This window comes from Papio anubis, chromosome 2 (assembly GCF_008728515.1).
Source record: "Papio anubis isolate 15944 chromosome 2, Panubis1.0, whole genome shotgun sequence".
NCBI lineage: Eukaryota > Metazoa > Chordata > Mammalia > Primates > Cercopithecidae > Papio > Papio anubis.
In genome coordinates, this window is record NC_044977.1 from 98070009 (window position 1) to 98089593 (window position 19585).

General features: G+C 41.8%; 1 protein-coding gene across 4 annotated transcripts in view; it reads left to right on the forward strand.

Moving 5' to 3' along the window:
• The first annotated feature begins 950 nt into the window (after positions 1 to 950).
• The window catches only part of SEC22C (SEC22 homolog C, vesicle trafficking protein), a 32052-nt gene continuing 13417 nt past the window's right edge, over positions 951 to 19585 (forward strand). Inside the window, exons 1-2 of one of the 4 annotated variants that reach the window (XM_009201096.4) lie at positions 951 to 1786; positions 15128 to 15336. In XM_009201096.4, the coding sequence (XP_009199360.1) occupies positions 15155 to 15336 (182 nt within the window). In that variant the 5' untranslated portion in view covers positions 951 to 1786; positions 15128 to 15154. Of the gene's footprint in view, positions 1787 to 1968; positions 2114 to 2220; positions 2647 to 2685; positions 3520 to 15127; positions 15337 to 19585 lie in introns of those variants that run through there. The other 3 variants (XM_003894606.3, XM_017955552.3, XM_009201094.4) reach the window with 3 other exon arrangements.

A 19585-nucleotide genomic window follows, 5' to 3' on the forward strand; every position in this document is an offset into this window, starting at 1 on the left:
CCTCAGAACCAGGGAAGTTAAATGGTGTATCTCCCAGTCCAAGGCCCAAGCCGGGAGAACCTGGGGAACCACTGGTACAAGTCTTGGAGTCCAAAGGCTCAATAGTTGCTAAGTGAATAAATGGATGGACTCTACTACCTAATCTCCTGGAGTTAGGAGATTAGGGGAACCTGGAGTTCTGATGCCAAGAGCAGAAGAGGGGTATCCCAACTCCAGAGAATTTGCGTTTCCTCTGCCTTTTTGTTCTATCTATTAGATGGTGCCTGCCCATATTGGATGAGGACAGATCTTTCTTACTCAGTGCATTGATTCAAATGCCAATATCTCCTGGGAACACCCTCATAGACATACCCAGAAATAATGTTCCCCCAGGAATCTGAGTATCCTTTAACCTAGTCAGGTTGACATCTAAAATGAATCATTGCAAAATCCTAACCAAGTCTCAAAGGTGCCTCAAATTCAACTTGTCTAAGATGGAGCTCAAGATCCATTTTATCTCCTCTTCCAGTGTTCTCCATATCTGTGAATCCCTCCACCATCCATCCATTTATCCATGGCTGAACAGTGGCCTCATCCTTGAAGCTACTTCATCGCCCCTTCACATCCAACTCATCACCAAGTCCTATTGATTTTACTCCTGTATTTCTCTGCAGCCTGCTTAGATCTCTTTTTCTTCAGTCTCACACCAGTCCACATTCCAGCTCCATTCTCTCTTGCTCAGATGACTGCACTGGCTCCCAGGCAAGTCCCACCATAGCTTTATTGAGATTTCTCCATTTTGATCTGCACTTTAGCAGCCAAAGTGAGTTTTATAAAATGCAATTTTGATCAGTGTTCCATGGTCCTAAACTTTCCACTATGGCCCATAAGATCCTACATGGTCTGGCCCCTTCCTCCTATTTGCTCTAGTCGATCTCACTCTACTCCTTTACTCTCTAAACTCCGAGTTTCTTTTCTTTTTTGGTAAAATGTACATAACCATTTTTAAGTGTGCAGATCTGTGGCATTTGGTACATTCACATTGTTGTGCGATCATCACTACTAACCATTTCCAGAACTGTTTCATCTTCTCCAGCTGAAATTCTGTATCTATTAAGCACTAACTTTCCATTACCCCCTGTCTGGGTTTCTTTTCATCCCTCAAAGGAGCTCTGCTGCCTTCCACAGAGTCCTTATATACATGCTGATGTCTCCATCTGAAACACACTTCCTCTCCCCTTTGCCTAGTTAGCCTCCTGTGATTCCCAACACCAGCCTAGAAGCTTCTGTAAATTCTCTCAAAACCCCTGCTCCTCCCTGAAGAACAATTTGTATTTATACAGGTGTTTGATTGTTTGAAGGGTGCTCTCACCCTGCCCTCCTCTCTTAACATAGTTTTTCCTGTCAGGAATTCCTCGCTTTGTCCACAAGCCCTGGCACACAGCAGGTGCTCAATACTTGCTAAATGAATAAATGGACGGACTCTGCTACCTAATCTCCTTCCAGCCGGTCATCCACTTGTGGGTGCCTCCGCCCCCAGCTTGGGGTGTGTCCCCCTGGGTCGGACTTTGGCGCCCTATCCAGGCTGGCAGTAGGTTGTGCTCTTTGGTTTGCCTATCTCGGGCCTCCCGCCCAGCCGCGCGGACCGCAGAACACACGCCCCGGGCGTATCACACTGTCACGCGGAGCCTCCCCGCCTCCAGACGTCGGTCCGGTTGCTACCCCAGCAGGAATCGAGCTTATACCACGAAGGCTCCTTCTCATCTCCGGACGTGAGAATTACAGGCTTGGACCTCAAACTGCCGCGGTGAGAGCCGGGAGGTGGGAAGAAAGTTGGAAGGCGCGCGCCTCGGTCACGCTGCCTCTCAGTTTGGGTCGCAGCCCTTTAACAACCACTACATTCGCGCCTTCGCCAGGACAAGGGCTGTGGAGGCGCGCCGGGATTGGTCGGTTTGGGTGCGGGTGTCGCTAAGCAGCAGCGAATGGGGGCTCAAGGCTCGCGCACGCGCACCACCGCCTACCTGCGCCGGGGCCGCCGGTGACCTGGGCCGGGGCACCCCGGTCGGCTAAGGTTGCTGAGGAGGCGGCGGGTAGCTGGCGGGCGCCGACTTCCGAAGGCCGCCGTCGGGGCGAGGTGAGGGCTGACGGGCGGAGGCGGGTGCCGCGGCCCGTTAGCCGAGAGCAGGCGGGTTAGGGTGTGGCGCAGGGCGGGCCCAGAGGTGGAGGCGGCCCAGGGCCAGCCCCGCCCTCAGGCCCGGCCTTGACCATGGGGCTCCCCACGGGGCTTCACTGGGCTTCTTGGAGTCCTCTGTCCCCTTTCTCCCGCCAGCCTCTCCCTGGACCCCGGGGCCACCCAAGACACGCGCCTGCGGGAACCCTGGGCTGACAGATGGGCGTCGAGGGCTTCTCCCAGTTGGAAGAGATGGGGAGTGAGAAAGGGACGACTGTTTCTTTAACCATTCACGAATCTCACGTCAGAGCATTGTTTAGTCTGAATAGCAAACTTCCCTTAGCATGCTAGTGTTATAAGACTTTAAATATTGGATACACTGAACCAACTTTTCAGAGCACTGGGTGTAGGACGTTCCATTACAGGTTTTGTGTTCATTACAGATTTACACATGTACCTTCAGAGCCAGAAGGATAAAGCGCTTGGGGAAAAATTAGGTTTGTAGAAATCAAAGCCACGAAAGACTTGCCAGTGTGGAAAGTAATTAGTGAAATTTGTGACATGGTCAGAAAAGAATACAGCTCAGAACCAACATAGAAGATAATATTTAATTACATTTTGCAGAGGAGAGTTGATCCCGCTAAAGATAATTTTAGTAAAATGAAAAATGGAAGCAACTGGAAATGGTTTAACGTTGCTAGATAGAATTAAATAAACAAATAGAGTTTCCTCTGGAAAGTATGTTTTGGACAATGTTGTTAATAGCTCTGATTTAAGTGTTTGTACTTGCAACAGAAGCCATCTTGGAGTCTCAGTGTTTTTTCATTCTTAGAATAACTTAGAAATCAACTATATTCAAAAAGTAACATGGTCAGAGAGAGGACAACCTGACTTCAAGGTAATACAGTGGATAAAGAGTAGTTGTAACAAGTGTAATCTCAGGCTCCTTCGTCTACCAACAGGTCTCTGATTAGCTTATTAGTGCTCTAAGGAGAAGAAATTATTTTAGAGAAAGGGAGTAGCTGTAATCCCCAAGGTTGGATTTATAGAAGAAGGATGTGGTGGAAAGATCGTCAGCTTTAGAATATTTGAAGTAAGGAAGTGTGGGTTGAATCTGGCTCTACCTCTTGAGCCTTAGAGCTGCAGTTTTCCCACCTAGCCAGTGTAGATTATGTCTACCTTATAGTTACAAGCATTTAATAACATTATCAGTGTAAAAGGTCCTATCAAGTTTAGTTCCCTATCCTTCTCAGTTCCTAACAAATGACAAAACTGACCTCTACCCTCCTGTTCACTCCATCCCCAAGCAACTTGGAGCCTTAATAGAATCTACAAATTTGGTAACCAGTTCTCAAGTCCTGTGGCTGAAGGTGAATTCAGTAAGGGTGACACAACTCAGTTTTGTCTTCTGTATTGTGTATTTGAGTCTTCTGTATTCTGTATATACTTTATGGTGAACACTTTGTGTTTGAATATTTGTGTGCCAAATGAACCCTGTTTTGTCTAAATTCCTATTTTGCAAGGTGCAGTCATCTCTCTCTTTCTCTCTTTTTTTCTGTTTCTCTCTCTCAGCCTCTCCCTCTCTCAGTGCATGTGGTAGGGGCTTGAGGAGGGGTTAAGGGTAAAAGGTGGAAGAAAAAGCAGAAACAAGGGTAGCCTGCAGCATAGGCACAAAGTCTTTGTTGATAGAACAGAGATAATCTATGGCATGAGCTGTTTACAAACAGATGCTGGGAAGAGGATTTAGGAAATAAGGGAGGCAAATTGAAATATATTTTTATAAAACTAGTAACACGGATGCTGTGTATGTGATTACTACTTCACTCTACTTTTAGACAAATGTCATCTGTATAAATCTTTCTCTTTTTCTCTCCAAGTACAGATTTATTGTGGAAAAGTGTTCAAACTGTTGATCAGAATTATGGCAAGGGATCTGTAAACCTGCATTTCTTGTTTCAGTGAGCAAAAATAAGGTAGCCCTTAGGTCATTCATTCATTTACTTAGCAGTGTTTACTGAGTGCTTCCTAATATGTCCCAGGCAAGGTGGTAGGTTATGACATCCACTGCCTTGTGGAAGGATCTGCTAAGATCTGGAAGACATTCCAATGTCTCTTTGTGTGAACATTCTGAAGCTTCCTTTGTCCTTGTGGAGTTGATTTTCTTTTCTTTTCTTTTCTTTTTTTTTGAGACAGGGTCTCACTTTGTTGCCTAGGCTGGAGTGCAGTGATGTAGTCACAGCTCACACAGCCTTGACCTCCTGAGCTCAAGACTCTCACCTCAGACTCCCGAGTAGCTGGGACCACAGGTGTGTGCCACCATGCCTGGCTTTTTTTTTTTTTTTAAATTTTTTGTAGAGATGGGGTATCATTGTGTTGCCCAGGCTGGTCTCAAATTCTTGGGCTCAAGCAGTCCTCCCACCTCGGCCTCCCAAAGTGCTGGGATGACAGGTATGAGCCACCATGCTCAGCCTGCTTTCCTAGTTTTTTTGTTTGTTTGTTTGTTTTTTGAAACGGAGTCTCGCTGTGTTGCCCAGGCTGGAGTGCAGTGCACCACCTGTTTCGCTGCAGCTTCTGCCTCCCGGGATCCGCATGCATTCTCCTGCCTCAGCCTCCTGAGTTGCTGGGACTACAGGCGCCTGCTACCATGCCAGCTAATTTTTTACTTTTAGTGAGGTTTCACCGTGTTATGGATAGTCTTGATCTCCTGAACTTCATTGATCTGCCATGCCAGCCTCCCAAACTGCTGCTGGGACCCTCAGTGAGCCACTGGCGCCCAGCCTAGTTTTTTTTTTTTTTTTGAGATGGAGTTTCCTTCTTGTTGCCCAGGCTGGAGTGCAATGGCACGGTCTCGGCTCACTGCAACCTCTGCCTCCTGGGTTCAAGCTGTTCTCCTGCCTCAGCCTCCAGAATAGCTGGGATTACAGGCATGCACCACCATACCTGGCTAATTTTGTATTTTTAGCAGAGACGGGGTTTCTCCATGTTGGTCAGGCTGGTCTCGAACTCCCAACCTCAGCTGATCCGCCTGCCTCTGCCTCCCAAAGTGTTGGGATTACAGATGTGAGCCACCACACCCAGCCACTTTCCTGTTTTAAGTCGAATACTAGTTATCTTTGAGCAGCTTTATTTCAAAGAGTCCTGAGATTATAGTACCTTCCAGTTTGGAAATGTCATGTAGTTAAGGAGCTATTCACTATGAAGTGTGCCCTTCAATGTTCATGCATAAAACATCAAAATTATAGTTAATTAGCAGATAAGATTATTGTTCCATTGGTGGAGATATTTAAAAATGATATTTAAACAAAGAAGTATGAGCATAATTTAAGTAACCAGTACGTGAAGATCTTAAGTTAATACTTTTTTCCCAGCTTTTATTTTAAGGTAATTATAGTTGCAGGAATTTGCAAAGGTAGTACAGAGAAGTCTCATGTATGCTTCACCTAGTTTTCCCCATTGATTACATATTATATAATTCTAGTACAATACCAACTCCAGGAAATTGATGTTGGTATAAAGTGTGTGTGTCTCTGTGTGTGTGTGTGTATGTGTGTGTGTGTAGTACTGTCACTTTATCATGTGTAGATTCCTGTAATCATCACAGCAATGAAGATACAGAATTATTCCATCCCCACAAAGATCTGCCTTTGGCTATTCATTCATAGTCACACCTGTTCCCTGCTTCTCTACCATCCCTAACCTCTGACAACTGTTTATCAGCCCTCCGTTTCTCTAAGTTTGTCATTTCAAGAATGTTACATGAAAGGATGCATATAGTATATAACCTTTTGATACTGGCTTTTTACAGCCAAGCATAATGCACTTGAGATCCATTCACGTTGTTCTGTGTACCAGTACAGTAGTTTATTCCTCTTCTTTGCTGAGTAGTATTCCATGGAATGAATATACTGTGGTTTGTTTAACCATTCACTATTTGTAGGACATGTTAGTTGTTTCCAGGTTTGGTTATAAATAAAGCTGCAATGAGCAATTATACAGAGGTTTTTGTGTAGACATGAGTCTCTTTATTTCGCCCAGGCTGGAGTACAATGGTGCAGTCTCGGCTCACTGCAACCTCTGCCTCCCAGGTTCAAGCAATTCTCCTGCCTCAGCCTCCCAAGTAGCTGGGATTACAGGTACCCACCACCACGCCTAGCTAATTTTTGTGTTTTTGGTGGAGACGGGGTGTCACCACGTTGGCCAGGCTGGTCTCGAACCCTTGACCTCAGGTGATCCACCCACCTCAGCCTGCCAAAGTGCTAGGATTACAGGCGTGAGCCACTGTGCCTGGCCCAAACTTTTCTAGAGTATACCATTTGACAGTCCAGTAATGCATGAGAGATCCAGTTTCTCTCCATGCTTGCCAGTATTTGATACTGTCACTATTTATCATTTTAGCTGTTCTGATGGGTAGGTAGTATTATCTCATTGGGCTCTCAAGTTGCATTTTCATAATAGCTCAGTATCTTTTCATGCTCTAATTTGCCATCCATATATCCTCTTTGGTGAAATGTCTGTATGTGTGTTTTTCCCATTTTAAAATTGGATTGTTTGTATTTTTTGACTGTTGAATTTCAAGAGTTCTTTATACAGTCTAGGTTTGAGTTGCTTATCAGATATGTGGTTTACAGATGTTTTCTCCCAATTTCTAGCTTGTCTTTTCATCCTCTTCAGATGGGCTTTCGTAGAGAAAAAGTGTACAATTTTGTTGCAGTCTAGTTTTCTGAATTATCTTTATGGATTATGCTTTTGGTGTCATATCTAAGAGCTCCTCACCAAGCCGTAGGTCCTGAAGATTTCCTCCTATGTTTTCTCCAGTTTCATAGTTTTATTTTTCATATTTAAATCTATGATAAATCTTGAGTTAATTTTTATGTAAGATGTGAGGTTTAGGTTAAGATTCTTTCTTTTTACTCCCAGCACTATTTGTAGAAAAGACTACCCCTCCTCCCTTAAATTATGTTTGCACTTTGTAAAAAAATCAGTTAGATATACTTATGTAAGTATATTTTTGGATTCTGTATTCTGTTTCATTGATCTATGTCTATTTTTCTGACAATACCACACAATCTTGATTACTATAGCTGTATAATAAGTCTTGAAGTAGGATAGCATGGTTTTTCCTATTTTATTCTTTTTTCAGAATTGCTTTAGCTATTTTAGTTTCTTTGCCTTTCCATATGCATTTTAGAATAATCTTATCTATAGCCACAAACTCTTTTTTCAGTAGTTACATTAAACCTGTATATCAACTTGAGGGGAGAATTGACATCTTTGCTATGTTGACTCTTCCAATCCATAAAACATGATATATCTCCCCATTTATTTAGCACTTCGACTTCAGGAATGTTTTGTAGTTTTCAGCATACAAGTTCTGTATATGTTTTGTTAGATTTACATCTAAGCATTTTATTTTAAAAATTATAGCTTTATTGAGATTATTTTTTAGAGTGATTATAAATGATATTTTAAGTTTTGGTTTCCATATGTTCATTGTTAGTATATAGAAATATAATTTTTTTGAGATGAAGTATCACTCTGTCCGAAGAACCAACTTTTTGTTTCATTGGTTTTTCTCTATTTTTAAAATTTCCCATTTCATTGATTTCTACCCTGTGATTTCCTTCCATGTTTGTGATTTAAGCTTATTTTGCTCTTCTTCTAGTTTCTTGACCTGTGAGCTTAAATTATTGTTTTGAGACTTTTCTTCTTTTTGAACGTAAGCATTTAGTGCTATGGATTTCCCTCTCAGTACTGCTTTAGCTGTGTGCCACAAATTTTGATATATTTTCATTTTCATCCAGTTCAATGTATTTTTAAAATTTCCTTGATATTTCGTTTTTAACCTATGGATTATTTAAAAGTGTTTGCTTAATTTTCAAGTGTTTGGAGGTTTTCATTACCTTTCTGTTATTAATTTACAATTTGATTACATTGTGGTCATATAACACACATTGTATGAATTCTTTTAAATTTATTGAGGTTTGTCTTATAGCCCAGGATATGGTCTGTCTTGGTAGATATTCTGTGGTTTCTTGTCTTAAACTCCTGTCCTCAGCAATCCTCCCACCTCAGCCTCCCAGAGGGTTGGCATTACAGGTATGAGCCACTGTGTCCAGCCTATTCTGTGGGGTCTTGAAAGGAATTCTTCTGTTGTTGGATGGAATGTTATAAATCATGATTATATCCTTTAGTTGATAGTGTTTTTTAGTTATTTTTTAAAATCTTTGCTGATTTCTGTTTACTTGTCTTATCAATTTTTGAGGTGGAGGTGGTTGAACTCTCCAGCTACAACTATGGATTTGTCTGTTCCTCCTTTCACTTTATTAGTTTTTGCTTCACTTATTTACATCTTTGAAGTTTGGTGCAAACACATTTAGGATTATTATGCCTTCTTGGTGGACTTATTCTTTTATCATTATGTAATATCCTTCTCTGTTCCTGGACATTTTCTTTGCTCTGAAGTCTATCTGATGATAATATAACTCTTGCTTCTTTTGATTAATGTTTACATGCTATATTTTTTCCATCCATTTACTTTCAACCTGTCTATATTGTTATATTGGAAGTGAATTTCATGTAGATAGTATATAATTGGTTCATGTCTTTTACCTACTGTCAGTCTCTGTCTTCAATTGTCATATTTAGACCGTTTACATGTAATGTAATTATTGATATATATTAGGGAATAAGTCTGCCCTTTTTTGTTTTGTGTTTGTTCTGTTTGTTGTTGTTGTTGTTGTTATTTCTCCATTTTCTTTTCCTTGACTTCTTGTGAGTAATTTGAACATTTTAAAATAATTACATTTTAGGCCAGGCGTAGTGGCTTATGCCTGTAATCCCAGTACTTTGGGAAGCTGAGATGGGCAGATTGCTTGAGAACAGGAATTCAAGACCAGCCGTGGCAACATAGTAAGACCCTGTCTCTACAAAATACATCTTTAAAAAAATTAGCTGGGTATAGTGGTACATGTCTGTAGTTCCAGCTGCTTGGGAGGCTGAGGCAAAAGGATCACTTGAGCCTTGAGGCTGAGGCAGAAGGATGACTTGAGGTCGAGGCTGCAGTGAGCCATGATTGTGCCACTGTGTTCCAGACTGGGTGACAGAGTAAGACCCTGTCTCAAAAAATAGTAATTTCATTTTATAATTTGTAGTGTTTTTTAGTATATCTCTTTGTATAGCTTTTTAGTGGGGTGTGTATGTGTTTGTGTGTGTGTGTGTGTGTGTGTATGACTTGTCGTGGTCTCCTGATGTCAGTGTTTTACTATTTCAAATGAAATGTAGAAACTTTACCTCCTTTTATGTCTTTGAACCCTCCCATTTATAATTGTCTTAAATATTTCCTTTACATATGTTGAGAACCACATGAGACATTGTAATTATTGCTTCATTTACCAAACATCATTTAGAAAACATGAGAGATTAATCTGTCATATTTTTAAAAGTTTTTACCCTTTCTATTGTTCTTTCTTTCTTCCTGATGTTCCAGGATTTCTTCTTTTATCATTTCCTTTCTGTTTAGAGAACTTCTTGACAAATTCCTTTAATGTTCCTTCATCTAAGTATGCTTTAATTTTTCTTTTATTCCTTTTTTTTTTTTTTTTTTTTTTTTTTGAGGCAAGGTCTTGCTATGTTGCCTAGGCTGAACTTGAACTCCTGGGGCTCAAGCAGTGTAGTTGGGACTACAGGCACATGCCACTGCACCTGGCTGCTTGAAGGATATTTTTGCTGAATATGAGATTCTGGGTTGGCAGGTCTTTTCTTTTAGTACTCGGAAAAAATGTGCTACTTCCTTTTGGCCTCCATGGTTTCTGTGAGAAATTTGCTGTCATTTGAATTGTTTTCCCCTTATAGGTAAGGTATTATTTTTCTCTTGCTGCTTTCAAGATTTTTTCTGTATCTTTAGTTTTCATAAGTTGGGCTTCTGTCTGTGTGCTGGCATGGGTTTCTTGGGTTTATCCTTTCTGGGATTTGTTCAGTTTCTTGAATCTCTGGGCTTATATCTTTTGCACAGTTTTGGGAAATATTCAGAAATTATTTCTTTGAATACATTTTCATCCCTGTCTTCTTTCTTTTGTCCTCCAGGACTCAAGTAACAGGAATATTTGGTCATTTTTTATAGTCTCACAGGTCTCCAAGTGTCTGTGAAATATTTTTCAATCTAGTTCCCCTCATATTGTTCAGATTGAGTAATTTCTATATTCTGTCTTCATGTTTACTCATTCATTCTTCTCCCCCCTCCATATTTCTATTGAGCCCATCCATTGTGTTTTTTACTTTAATTAATTAATTAATTTATTTTCATACAGATGGGGTCTCATTATGTTGTCCAGGCTGGTCTCAAACTCCTGGTCTCAAGTGATCCTCTTGCCTTGGCCTCTCAAAGCGTTAGGATTATAGATGTAAGCCACTGCACCTGGCCTCAGTTTTGTTTTGTTTTGTTTTGTTTGATGGAGTCTCACTCTGTAGCCCAGGCTGGAGTACAGTGGCGTGATCTTGGCTCACTGCCATCTCAGCCTCCAGATTCAAGCAATTCTCCTGCCTCAGCCTCCCAAATATCTGAGACTACAGGTGTGTGCCACCATGCCCGGCTAATTTTTGTATTTTTAGTAGAGATGAAGTTTTACTATGTTGACCAGGCTGTCTCGAACTCCTGACCTCAAGTGATCCATCTGTCTTGGCCTACCAAAGTGCCAGGATTACAGGCGTGAGCCACCAAGCCTGGCTGCCTCAGTTTATTTTTAATTCTAGAATCTCCATTTAGTTTTTTATATCTTCTGTTTCTTTACTGAGAGTTTTTATTTTTCATTTTTTAAAAGTGGCTGGGTATGGTGGCTCACCCCTATAATCTCAGCACTTTGAGAGGCTAAGGTGGGAGGATCACATGAGCCTGGGAGTTCAAGACCAGCCTGAGCAACATAGCGAGACCCTGTGTCTAAAAAAAAAAAAAAAAAAAATGTAGTGATGTGTGCCTATATTCCCAGCTATTCGGCATGCTAAGGTGGAAGGATTGCTTGAGTCCTGGAGATTGAGGCTGCAGTGAGCCATGATTGCACTGCTGCATTCTAGCCTGGGAAGCAGTTTATAATTGCCCATTGAATCATTTTTATGGTGGCTGTTTTAAACTCTTTGTAGATAATTCTAGTATCTCTGTCATCTTGATGTTGGCATCAGTTAATGTCTCTTCTCATTGAAGGTGAGATTTTTCTGGTTCTTAGTATAGCCAGTGATTTTCTATTGAAACTTACATTTTGGATATTATGAGATATGAATCTTACTAAAATCTTCTGTTTTAGCTGGTCTTTCTTGATACCACTCCAGCAGGGGAAGCGAGGGACTGTCTTATTACTGCCCAATGGACGTAGAAGTCCAGGTTCCCTACATGGCCTCTGTTGACACCCTGGGGGAAAGGGACTGCTCATCATTGCTGGGGAGAGAGAGGAATTCTGTCTGCCCAGTGACGTGGTGGGAGAGAATGGCTCATTACTGCCCTCTAACCCGCTACTTGGCCTTCTCTGATGCTACCCCGGCAGGATGGAAGGTGGAGAATGGGGCATCTTGTTACTGCAGGGCAGTGGTGAAAGTCTAGGCTGTTCACTTGGCCTTCGTTGGCAGGTGTGTGGTGGCTACAGTTTTTTTTTTTGTTGTTGTTGTTTTTTGTGATGTTTGGCTGGAGTAGAGCAGTTTTTTTATCTAAAAGTTTTTTGTTTTGTTATGCTTTACCTTTTCTAGTTTTTTTGACTGGAGAGAACAAAGTTTTTTTGACTTTTTTTTTTTTTTTCCCGGTCTGTACCCATTGACCCATTGGCATTTCTTGCTAGCTTCTCTAACACCCAGTCTGTGATATGTGAGACAAACAAACAAACAAATAAGAAAAAACAAACTCAGCAGACTCACAGATGTGTCATTCCTCAAATCCCAAGGTCCCTAGCCAGTCTTCCTTCTTCACCTTTCAGAATTTTTATTTTTATTTTTGAAACAGGGTCTCACTCTGTCACCTAGGTTGGAGTACAATGGCACAATCTCGGCTTACTGCAGCAACCTCTCCCTCCTGGGTTCAAGTGATTCTTGTGCCTCAGCCTCCTGAGTAGCTGGGATTACAGGTGTGTGCCACCACACCTGGCTAATTTTTGTATTTTTAGTAGAGACAGGATTTTGCCTTGCTGGCCAGGCTGGTCAGAATTTTTGAATGTTTATTTTATATGTAATGTCCAGGGTATATCATGGGAGAAGCAGGGAAAAGTAATTCTACTTCATCTTTCCAGAAACAGAAGTTCATTCTGTTTTGAGCAGTGGTCATATCTCTTATTTGAGTACAGGCTGTCTCATAATAGCTCATAACCTGAATTCACAAATATCAAATCTCTGTAAAGATAAGCCCCTTCCTTTTTGTATTTTTTTTTCCCATCTTTTGGAATACAAAGTATATTTTTACAAAGGAAAACAATGTCAAGGATGTCGTCTTCATTCTTAGACTCTTCTGTGGCAGCCTATAAAATCTTTTAACCCTTCAGGCAGCTGCCATCCTGTACATTCACATACACTGGCAAATACGCACAAACAAGTTAGTATCACAGTGTCACCTTCATTAAACCATCACAAATATTTTTAAAAGACTTTTAAAAAATAGATGGAGGTTTCACTAGTTTGCAGTACTAGTAACTTGATAGAACTGAAAAACAGGAGGGGTATTTATTTATCTTGAATACTAATGTTTGAGGAAAAGCAAGTTTGATCACCAAAGGATAGGACGGAGAAGTAGAGAACCTGGAGGGGACATTTGGGTCCTTTAGAGAGTGGTAAAACTAGTTCTCTTGATTACCATCGCTTGGAAATGTCACCCTTTTCTTTTTTATTAGCTTAAGACAATACCTGGCATAAGGTAGATGCTCCATAAAGACAGAACTACAGAGGATATTTTGGAATTGACATTTGGAGTCAGTGCACACTGCTTTCCTTTAGAGGAGCGTACAGTTTACTTGGCTCCCAAAAAAGTACCTTTCTTATTTTGCTTTGGGGTGTTTCTGTCCTGTCTCTAACTGTTTTGGTATCTCATTGACTGTCTCTTTTTGGCCTCAATGTCTTCATATCTTGGCTTATGGTTCTCGTTGGAGTTACTGTTAAGAGCCTAAGCCCTGGTCTCAAATTGATCTTGTAGCCTTTCCCTATGTCTGTCAGGGCTTTGTGCCCTATAACTCTTTTTAGAAAATGTTTTAAAATTAAATATTTCAAATACTTACAAAAATATAGAACATAGAACAATTAACCTCTCTACATTTGTTCCCTGATTCCCTTTGTGGTGCTTGTGGTCTCATCATTGGCCAGGCAGGCGTCTGCTGTAGAACCCATAGTGTCTTCTGGCAGTTGACCTGGCCCTGCCATTGGTGCTGGGAACTTAGTAGCTTTTCTGTGTGTGTGTACTTTTCCAGGGGCTTTCCACATTTTTACTCCCCAATGGAAGGTGTGGAGAAATGGGTCAAATGGACTGTGTAGTATCTGTTGGCTGGTAGCCTAATTTTTCTTTTTGCCTCCTTTGTGTTTTTATATCACTGCAGTTTCTACATGTATATTGTGGTGATAATTATTCATTCATTCATCCATTCCAGACATGGTCTTTATTCTTAGAACTTATATTTAGGTAGTGGAAATGCAAAATCAGTAAAATAGAGAACAAAGAGGTAGGTTTCCTAAGAATTTAAAAGAGGGAGAAAGTACTTCCAGCTGGACAAGTCTGAGAAGGTGGATTTGAGACAGTCTTTGATTTGGATTTGGATGTGGGGAGATCGGAGGAGTGACACTGCAGACACAAGTGAAGAATGCATAGAGGTACAGAGATCAAGAGTAGTGTGCATCCTGGGAGTCTGAGATGAAGAACTGAGATGCCAAATAAGGTTGCATCCCTAGAGTTCTTTGGAAAAGAGGTGCATTGGTATCCTGTTATCATCCTATCAAGTAAAGGGCCTGATAATAGAGGATCCTGTCAAGTAGAGGATTTGTGAAATAGGATGTGTGGACACATCCTGTTGGAAAGACTCATCTGAGCTGTAATGGCCACCTCACTAATCCCTAATTGCAGGGTTGCCACTCACAGATATACAAGTTATGCCTTGAACAAGCACCCTGCAGAGTTACAGATAGGGCTAATACAGCCAGACTCTGCCAGCAGAATTGGTGCAGGCCTGTTTCCACCAAGAGAGACATCGTTTTCCAATTTGCCCAAGGCACCATGAGGGTTCAGATCTGTTTCTTTCTGTTTCTTAATGGTATTCACATATCATGGCCAAATATTTATAATCTTACTGTAATATAATTTGCTAAATGATTGCCTTTAGCCATCTGTAGGGACTCAGTCATCACTTTGAAGACTGGCTCTATGTCGGACATTTGCAGAAATTCAGAAGGACATGATCTGGAGGTTTCATTTTTGCCTTCTGCTCTCCTTGTCACCAGCATTAGGTTAGATGCTCAGAATCTCTCCACCTTCTTCTATCTCCTCGCAAGTGAGGATATGGCAACTAAACTGCTTAGTGCCTATCTCCGTGGGTGACCTGAAGTGCACAGGTCACTGGACCTCAATCCTTGCCGCTTCAGTATCTGGTGCTTCTTGTCTCTTTAGGACTGTCTTGCTGTGTCTGTGTCCTGCTACCTGCCATTACTATTGTTGCTCCTGAGCCCTCTGATCCTGCTTCCATTCTGTATTCCTTTCTCCATCATCCCAGTTGGCTTAATTCTGGAAAGGGAGAGACTCATTAGAGAAAAATAAAAAGAGAATTACAAGTGCAGAAAAGGCAGGGAGGATGATAAAGGGAGGAAAATTGGGAGTGATGTAGCAGTAGAGGCCAGGGAAATAACAATAAAAGCAACATTTGCAATTATAGTGGGAATGAGGGTGAAAATCCCTAAAGTGGGCATTTCACGGGTGGGGGTATTTCTGGCACTGTCATTTGAGCCTCAGTAACAAGGTGACCTTGCTTTCTTCAGGTGTCCTCATGACTTCCCTTGTGGACCATGTCCATGATCTTTTTTGCCTGCGTGGTACGGGTAAGGGATGGACTGCCCCTCTCAGCCTCTACTGATTTTTACCACACCCAAGATTTTTTGGAATGGAGGAGACGGCTCAAGAGTTTAGCCTTGCGACTGGCCCAATATCCAGGTCGAGGTTCTGCAGAAGGCCGTGACTTTAGTATACAGTAAGTGAGCATATTCACTTTTTCAGAATATTAGCAAAATTTGGATTATTTTTAACTACATGTAGTGGTAATCTTATGCTGATAACATTGTGTATTAAAAGTAGATCTAGCATCAGTGGTCTGAGGTCATGTGTGTCCACAACAGAATCATGAAAGAAATGGGTTTTCTTAGAGCCTCAGGGATGGTTGCTCCAGCTTTTTTTTTTTCTTTTGAGATAGAGTTTCGCTGTGTCACCCAGGCTGGAGTGCAATGGCACCATCTTGGCTCACTGCAACCTCCGCCTCCTGGGTTCAAGCAATTCTCGTGCCTCGACCTCCTGAGTAGCTGGGATTATAGGTGCATGCCACAATGCCCAGCTAATTTTTATATTTTTAGTAGAGATGGGGTTTCACCATGTTGCCCAGGCTGATCTCGAATTCCTGATCTCAGGTGATCCACCCGCCTCAGCCTCTCAGAGTACTGGGTTTACAAGTGTGAGCCACCACGCCCAGCCATGGCTGCTCCAGCTCTTAACTTCTGTTATTGGAGTGCCCATGAGCATTGGGAGACCTGGGTTCATGTCTTTAGTTTTGTAGTTTTTTTCCACTCAGATGCAGGGAAAGAGAAAAGGTAAGGGGGGAGGAGATACTAGATTATAATGTTGGGGAGGGAAAATAATGAGAGTTAGAAAGCCAAGAAAATAAGAAAAAAATTTCATTTATACTTTATACTTTTGCTTTTTAATTTTTTCACTTTTTATGTTTTAATTTTTCACTTTTTAATTTTTATTTATTTTTTTGAGACAGTTTTGCTTTTGTGACCCAGGCTGGAGTGCAGTGGTACACTCTCTGCTCACTGCAACCTCTGCCTCCTGGGTTCAAGTGATTCTTCTGCTTCAGCCTCCTGAGTAGCTGGGATTATAGGCGCTTACCACCAGGCCCGGCTAATTTTGAATTTTTTAGTAGAGACGAGGTTTCACCATGTTGGCCAGGCTGCTCTTGAACTCCTGACCTCAGGTAATCTGCCCACCTTGGCCTCCCAAAGTGCTGGGATTACAGGCATGAGCCACTGCACCCGGTCATTTAAAAATTTTTATTACATGACAGGAGCAGGGGAGTGAAAAATAAGTGAGAGGAGGTCTCTCTTCTCAAGGAACTTAAAGTCTAACGAGGTAACAAAAGAAATACATAACTAACTACAATACAGTGGGGAAAATGCTCCATTGGAAGTAGGAATCAAGTGATTACAATAATCCTGGTTACAATAACTGATATTATTGAGTGTTTTCTATATGCCAGGCACTATTCTGTGTTTTATGTGGCTAATAATGTAGGTAATAGTGTTACACCTGTTTTGCAGAGGAGGAAACTGAGGTAAAAAAACTTAACTAAGGTTACACTGTTAGTAACTGGTCAGCCCAGGATTTGAATGCAGGCAGTTAGGCACCAAAGTCTGCTTCTTATGGGTTATAAAATTTCCTGTTCTAGGACTCAGAGCAAGAAGCAAGTCATTCTATGGAGGCATCAGGGGCAAGGCAGATTTTAGAATATGAAAATGGCTTGTTAGAGTTTATGTCTATTTTCTTTTGTATCTAGACCTTTACTTAGCAAGTCCCTTTTGCTCTCCTTATATTTTTATTTTTTATTTTATTTTTAGAGACAGGGTCTCAGCTGGGTGCAGTGGCTCACGCCTGTACTCCCAACACTTTGGGAGGCTAAGGTGGGAGGATCGCTTGAGTCCAGGAGTTCAAGACCAGCCTGGGCAACAGGATGAGACCCCATCTCTACAAAAAAATTAAAAATAACCCAGGTATGGTAGGGTGCACCTGTAGTTCCAGCTTACTTGGGAGGCTGAGGTGGGAGGATTGCTCAAGCCCAGGAGGTCAAGGCTGCAGTGAGCCATGTCCACACCTTAGCCGCCCAAGTAGCTGGAACTCTGTCCCCCAAACTGGGGGGACAGAGACCTTGTCTCTAGATAGACAGGTAGATTAGATAGATAGATTGCTTGATAGATAGCCTCCCAAGTAGCTGAGTCTACACACCACTACCCCCAGCTAATTTATTTTTATTTTTTAGAGACAGGGCCTTGCCATGTTGCCCAGGCTGGTTTTGAACTCCTAGGCTCAAGTGATCCTCCTGCCTTGGCCTTCCAAAGCCCTGGGATTATAGGTATAAGCCACCTTGCCTGGCCCCCTTTTGTTCTCCTTTAATAGTGAATTTTTAGTTGACCTGCTAAGCTGAGGTCCTTTTAGGGGAATTCAGTCTCAGAATTATAAAAACAAAAGGAAAAGTCCAGCCTTGACACCAGGCTAGGTGGTAATGTCAGGCTAGAAGGGCCATGTCCTGAAGGGGGTGACAAATTATTATGCAGCTGTCACCTGGTGATGTGGGCTCTGGATGTTCAGGAGCAAACACTGAGTTGCACCTGCCCACATGTGCAGCCCCTTTCTCTGGGGGCCTGAACATGCTGTCCTTGATGGTCTCTCCTTTACTATGCTGTGATTAGCTGATTTGTACTGTACTTCAAATAGGAAAGCTTTTCTCTGTTAAAAGCTATTTTTCACAGAAAAAAGAAGTCTAAGACTTCAGATTTAAATCCTGGATACTTCAGTAGTATTTTGGAAAAAGGAATAAAAAATGTTCTACTCATTTGTAATTTTGAATTAAATATTTACAATTATTTTTGCAGAGGAAACAGACTTTCTTTTCTTACAGGTGAGCAGTACCATAGCTTTTAATAGTTAAGGAGTGTGTTAGTTCCCTATGACTGCCATAACAAATTACCACAAATTGGCTTCAAACAGCAGAATTCATTCTCTCACAGGTGTCACAGGACCATGTTCCCTCTACAAACTTTAAGGAAGAATCCTTCCCTAACCTCTGCTACTTTCTGGCAGTCATTGGCAATCCTTGGTTTTCCTTGGCTTGTAGATGCCTTACTGCAGTCTCTGTCTCCATGGTCGCATGGTCTTCTTCCCTATGTCTCTGTGTCCAAATTTCCTTTTGTATAAGGATACTAATCATTAGATGATGGCCCACCCTAATCCAGTATGACTTCATTTTATCTTGGTTACATCTTCAAAGACTCTATTTCTTTGAGTTAAGACATCAGTAAATCTTTTCGGGGGGACACACTCAACCCACAACAGGGGTCCTCTTTCAAATAGAAACACATCCATCCTAGAGTGGCTAGACCCTGTTGAAGGATTTCTTCCATAAGGAGGAGAGTTGTCCTTTTTTTTAGATTGGAAAAGTTTTTATGTAGGGAGTTACAGTTTCAAAAAGATGGTAGGACAACATGACCTTAAAACCCTCCTACTGAAAACACCCAGAAATGAGGGTAAATACATATCAACCATTACTTTAAATATGTAGTTAATCTTGAAAGAAAGAAATCCTAAGATGCTAGAAATGAAAGGGGGGCAGAATATTAAGGTAGTAAGTGTGTGAGTGGACACTGAGGCTCCTGGCATTCAGTCACCGTAAAATTGGGGCTTGGTTTGGGCTTACATAGGATGGAGTGTCAGAACAAGACCCTTGTGGCTGGGTGCCGTGGCTCACACCTGTAATCCCAGCACTTTGGGAGGTTGAGGCAGGCAGATTGCTTGAGCCCGGTGGTTCGAGACCAGCCTGGGAAACATGGAGAGACCCCATCTCTACAAAAACACAAAAAATTAGCCAGGTGTGATGGCGTACAACTGTAGTCCCAGCTACTTGGGAGGCTGAGGCGGGAGGATGGCTTAAGCCTAGGAGATTGAGTTTGCAGTGAGCTAAGATTGTGCCATTGCACTCTAGCATGGACGACAGAGTGAGACCCTGTGTCAAAAAAACAAAACAAAAACTCTTGCATAAAGGAAAGTTCTTGTCAGGCCACAACCTAATGAAATGGTGATAGGTGAGGGAAATAGTTTTCCCATTGATACAGGGTAACTCACCTCTACTTGGCTTTGTGTGGGAAGGAAAAATAAATTTCACCTAAGAAATTGAAATGTTGTTGTTGTGCCTTGTAAAAGATTGAAGTTGGAGTGTATACTCCTCAAAGTCTAGGAACTCCTAAGCCAAGGTTGAAACATTGGTATTGGTCCCAGAGTGATGACACTGCTGTGGTAGGCAGCCAGAGCAAATGCAGAACCACACTGGAAGAAGTGTGTCACAACTCGGGCCTCAGGGGATTCTTACAAAAAATGTCCCATAGGGATGAGCTCTCAGCAAAACACAAGAGGAGACATTCCACAGTGAGTGGGAGTCAGTAGACACACAGATAGGTGAT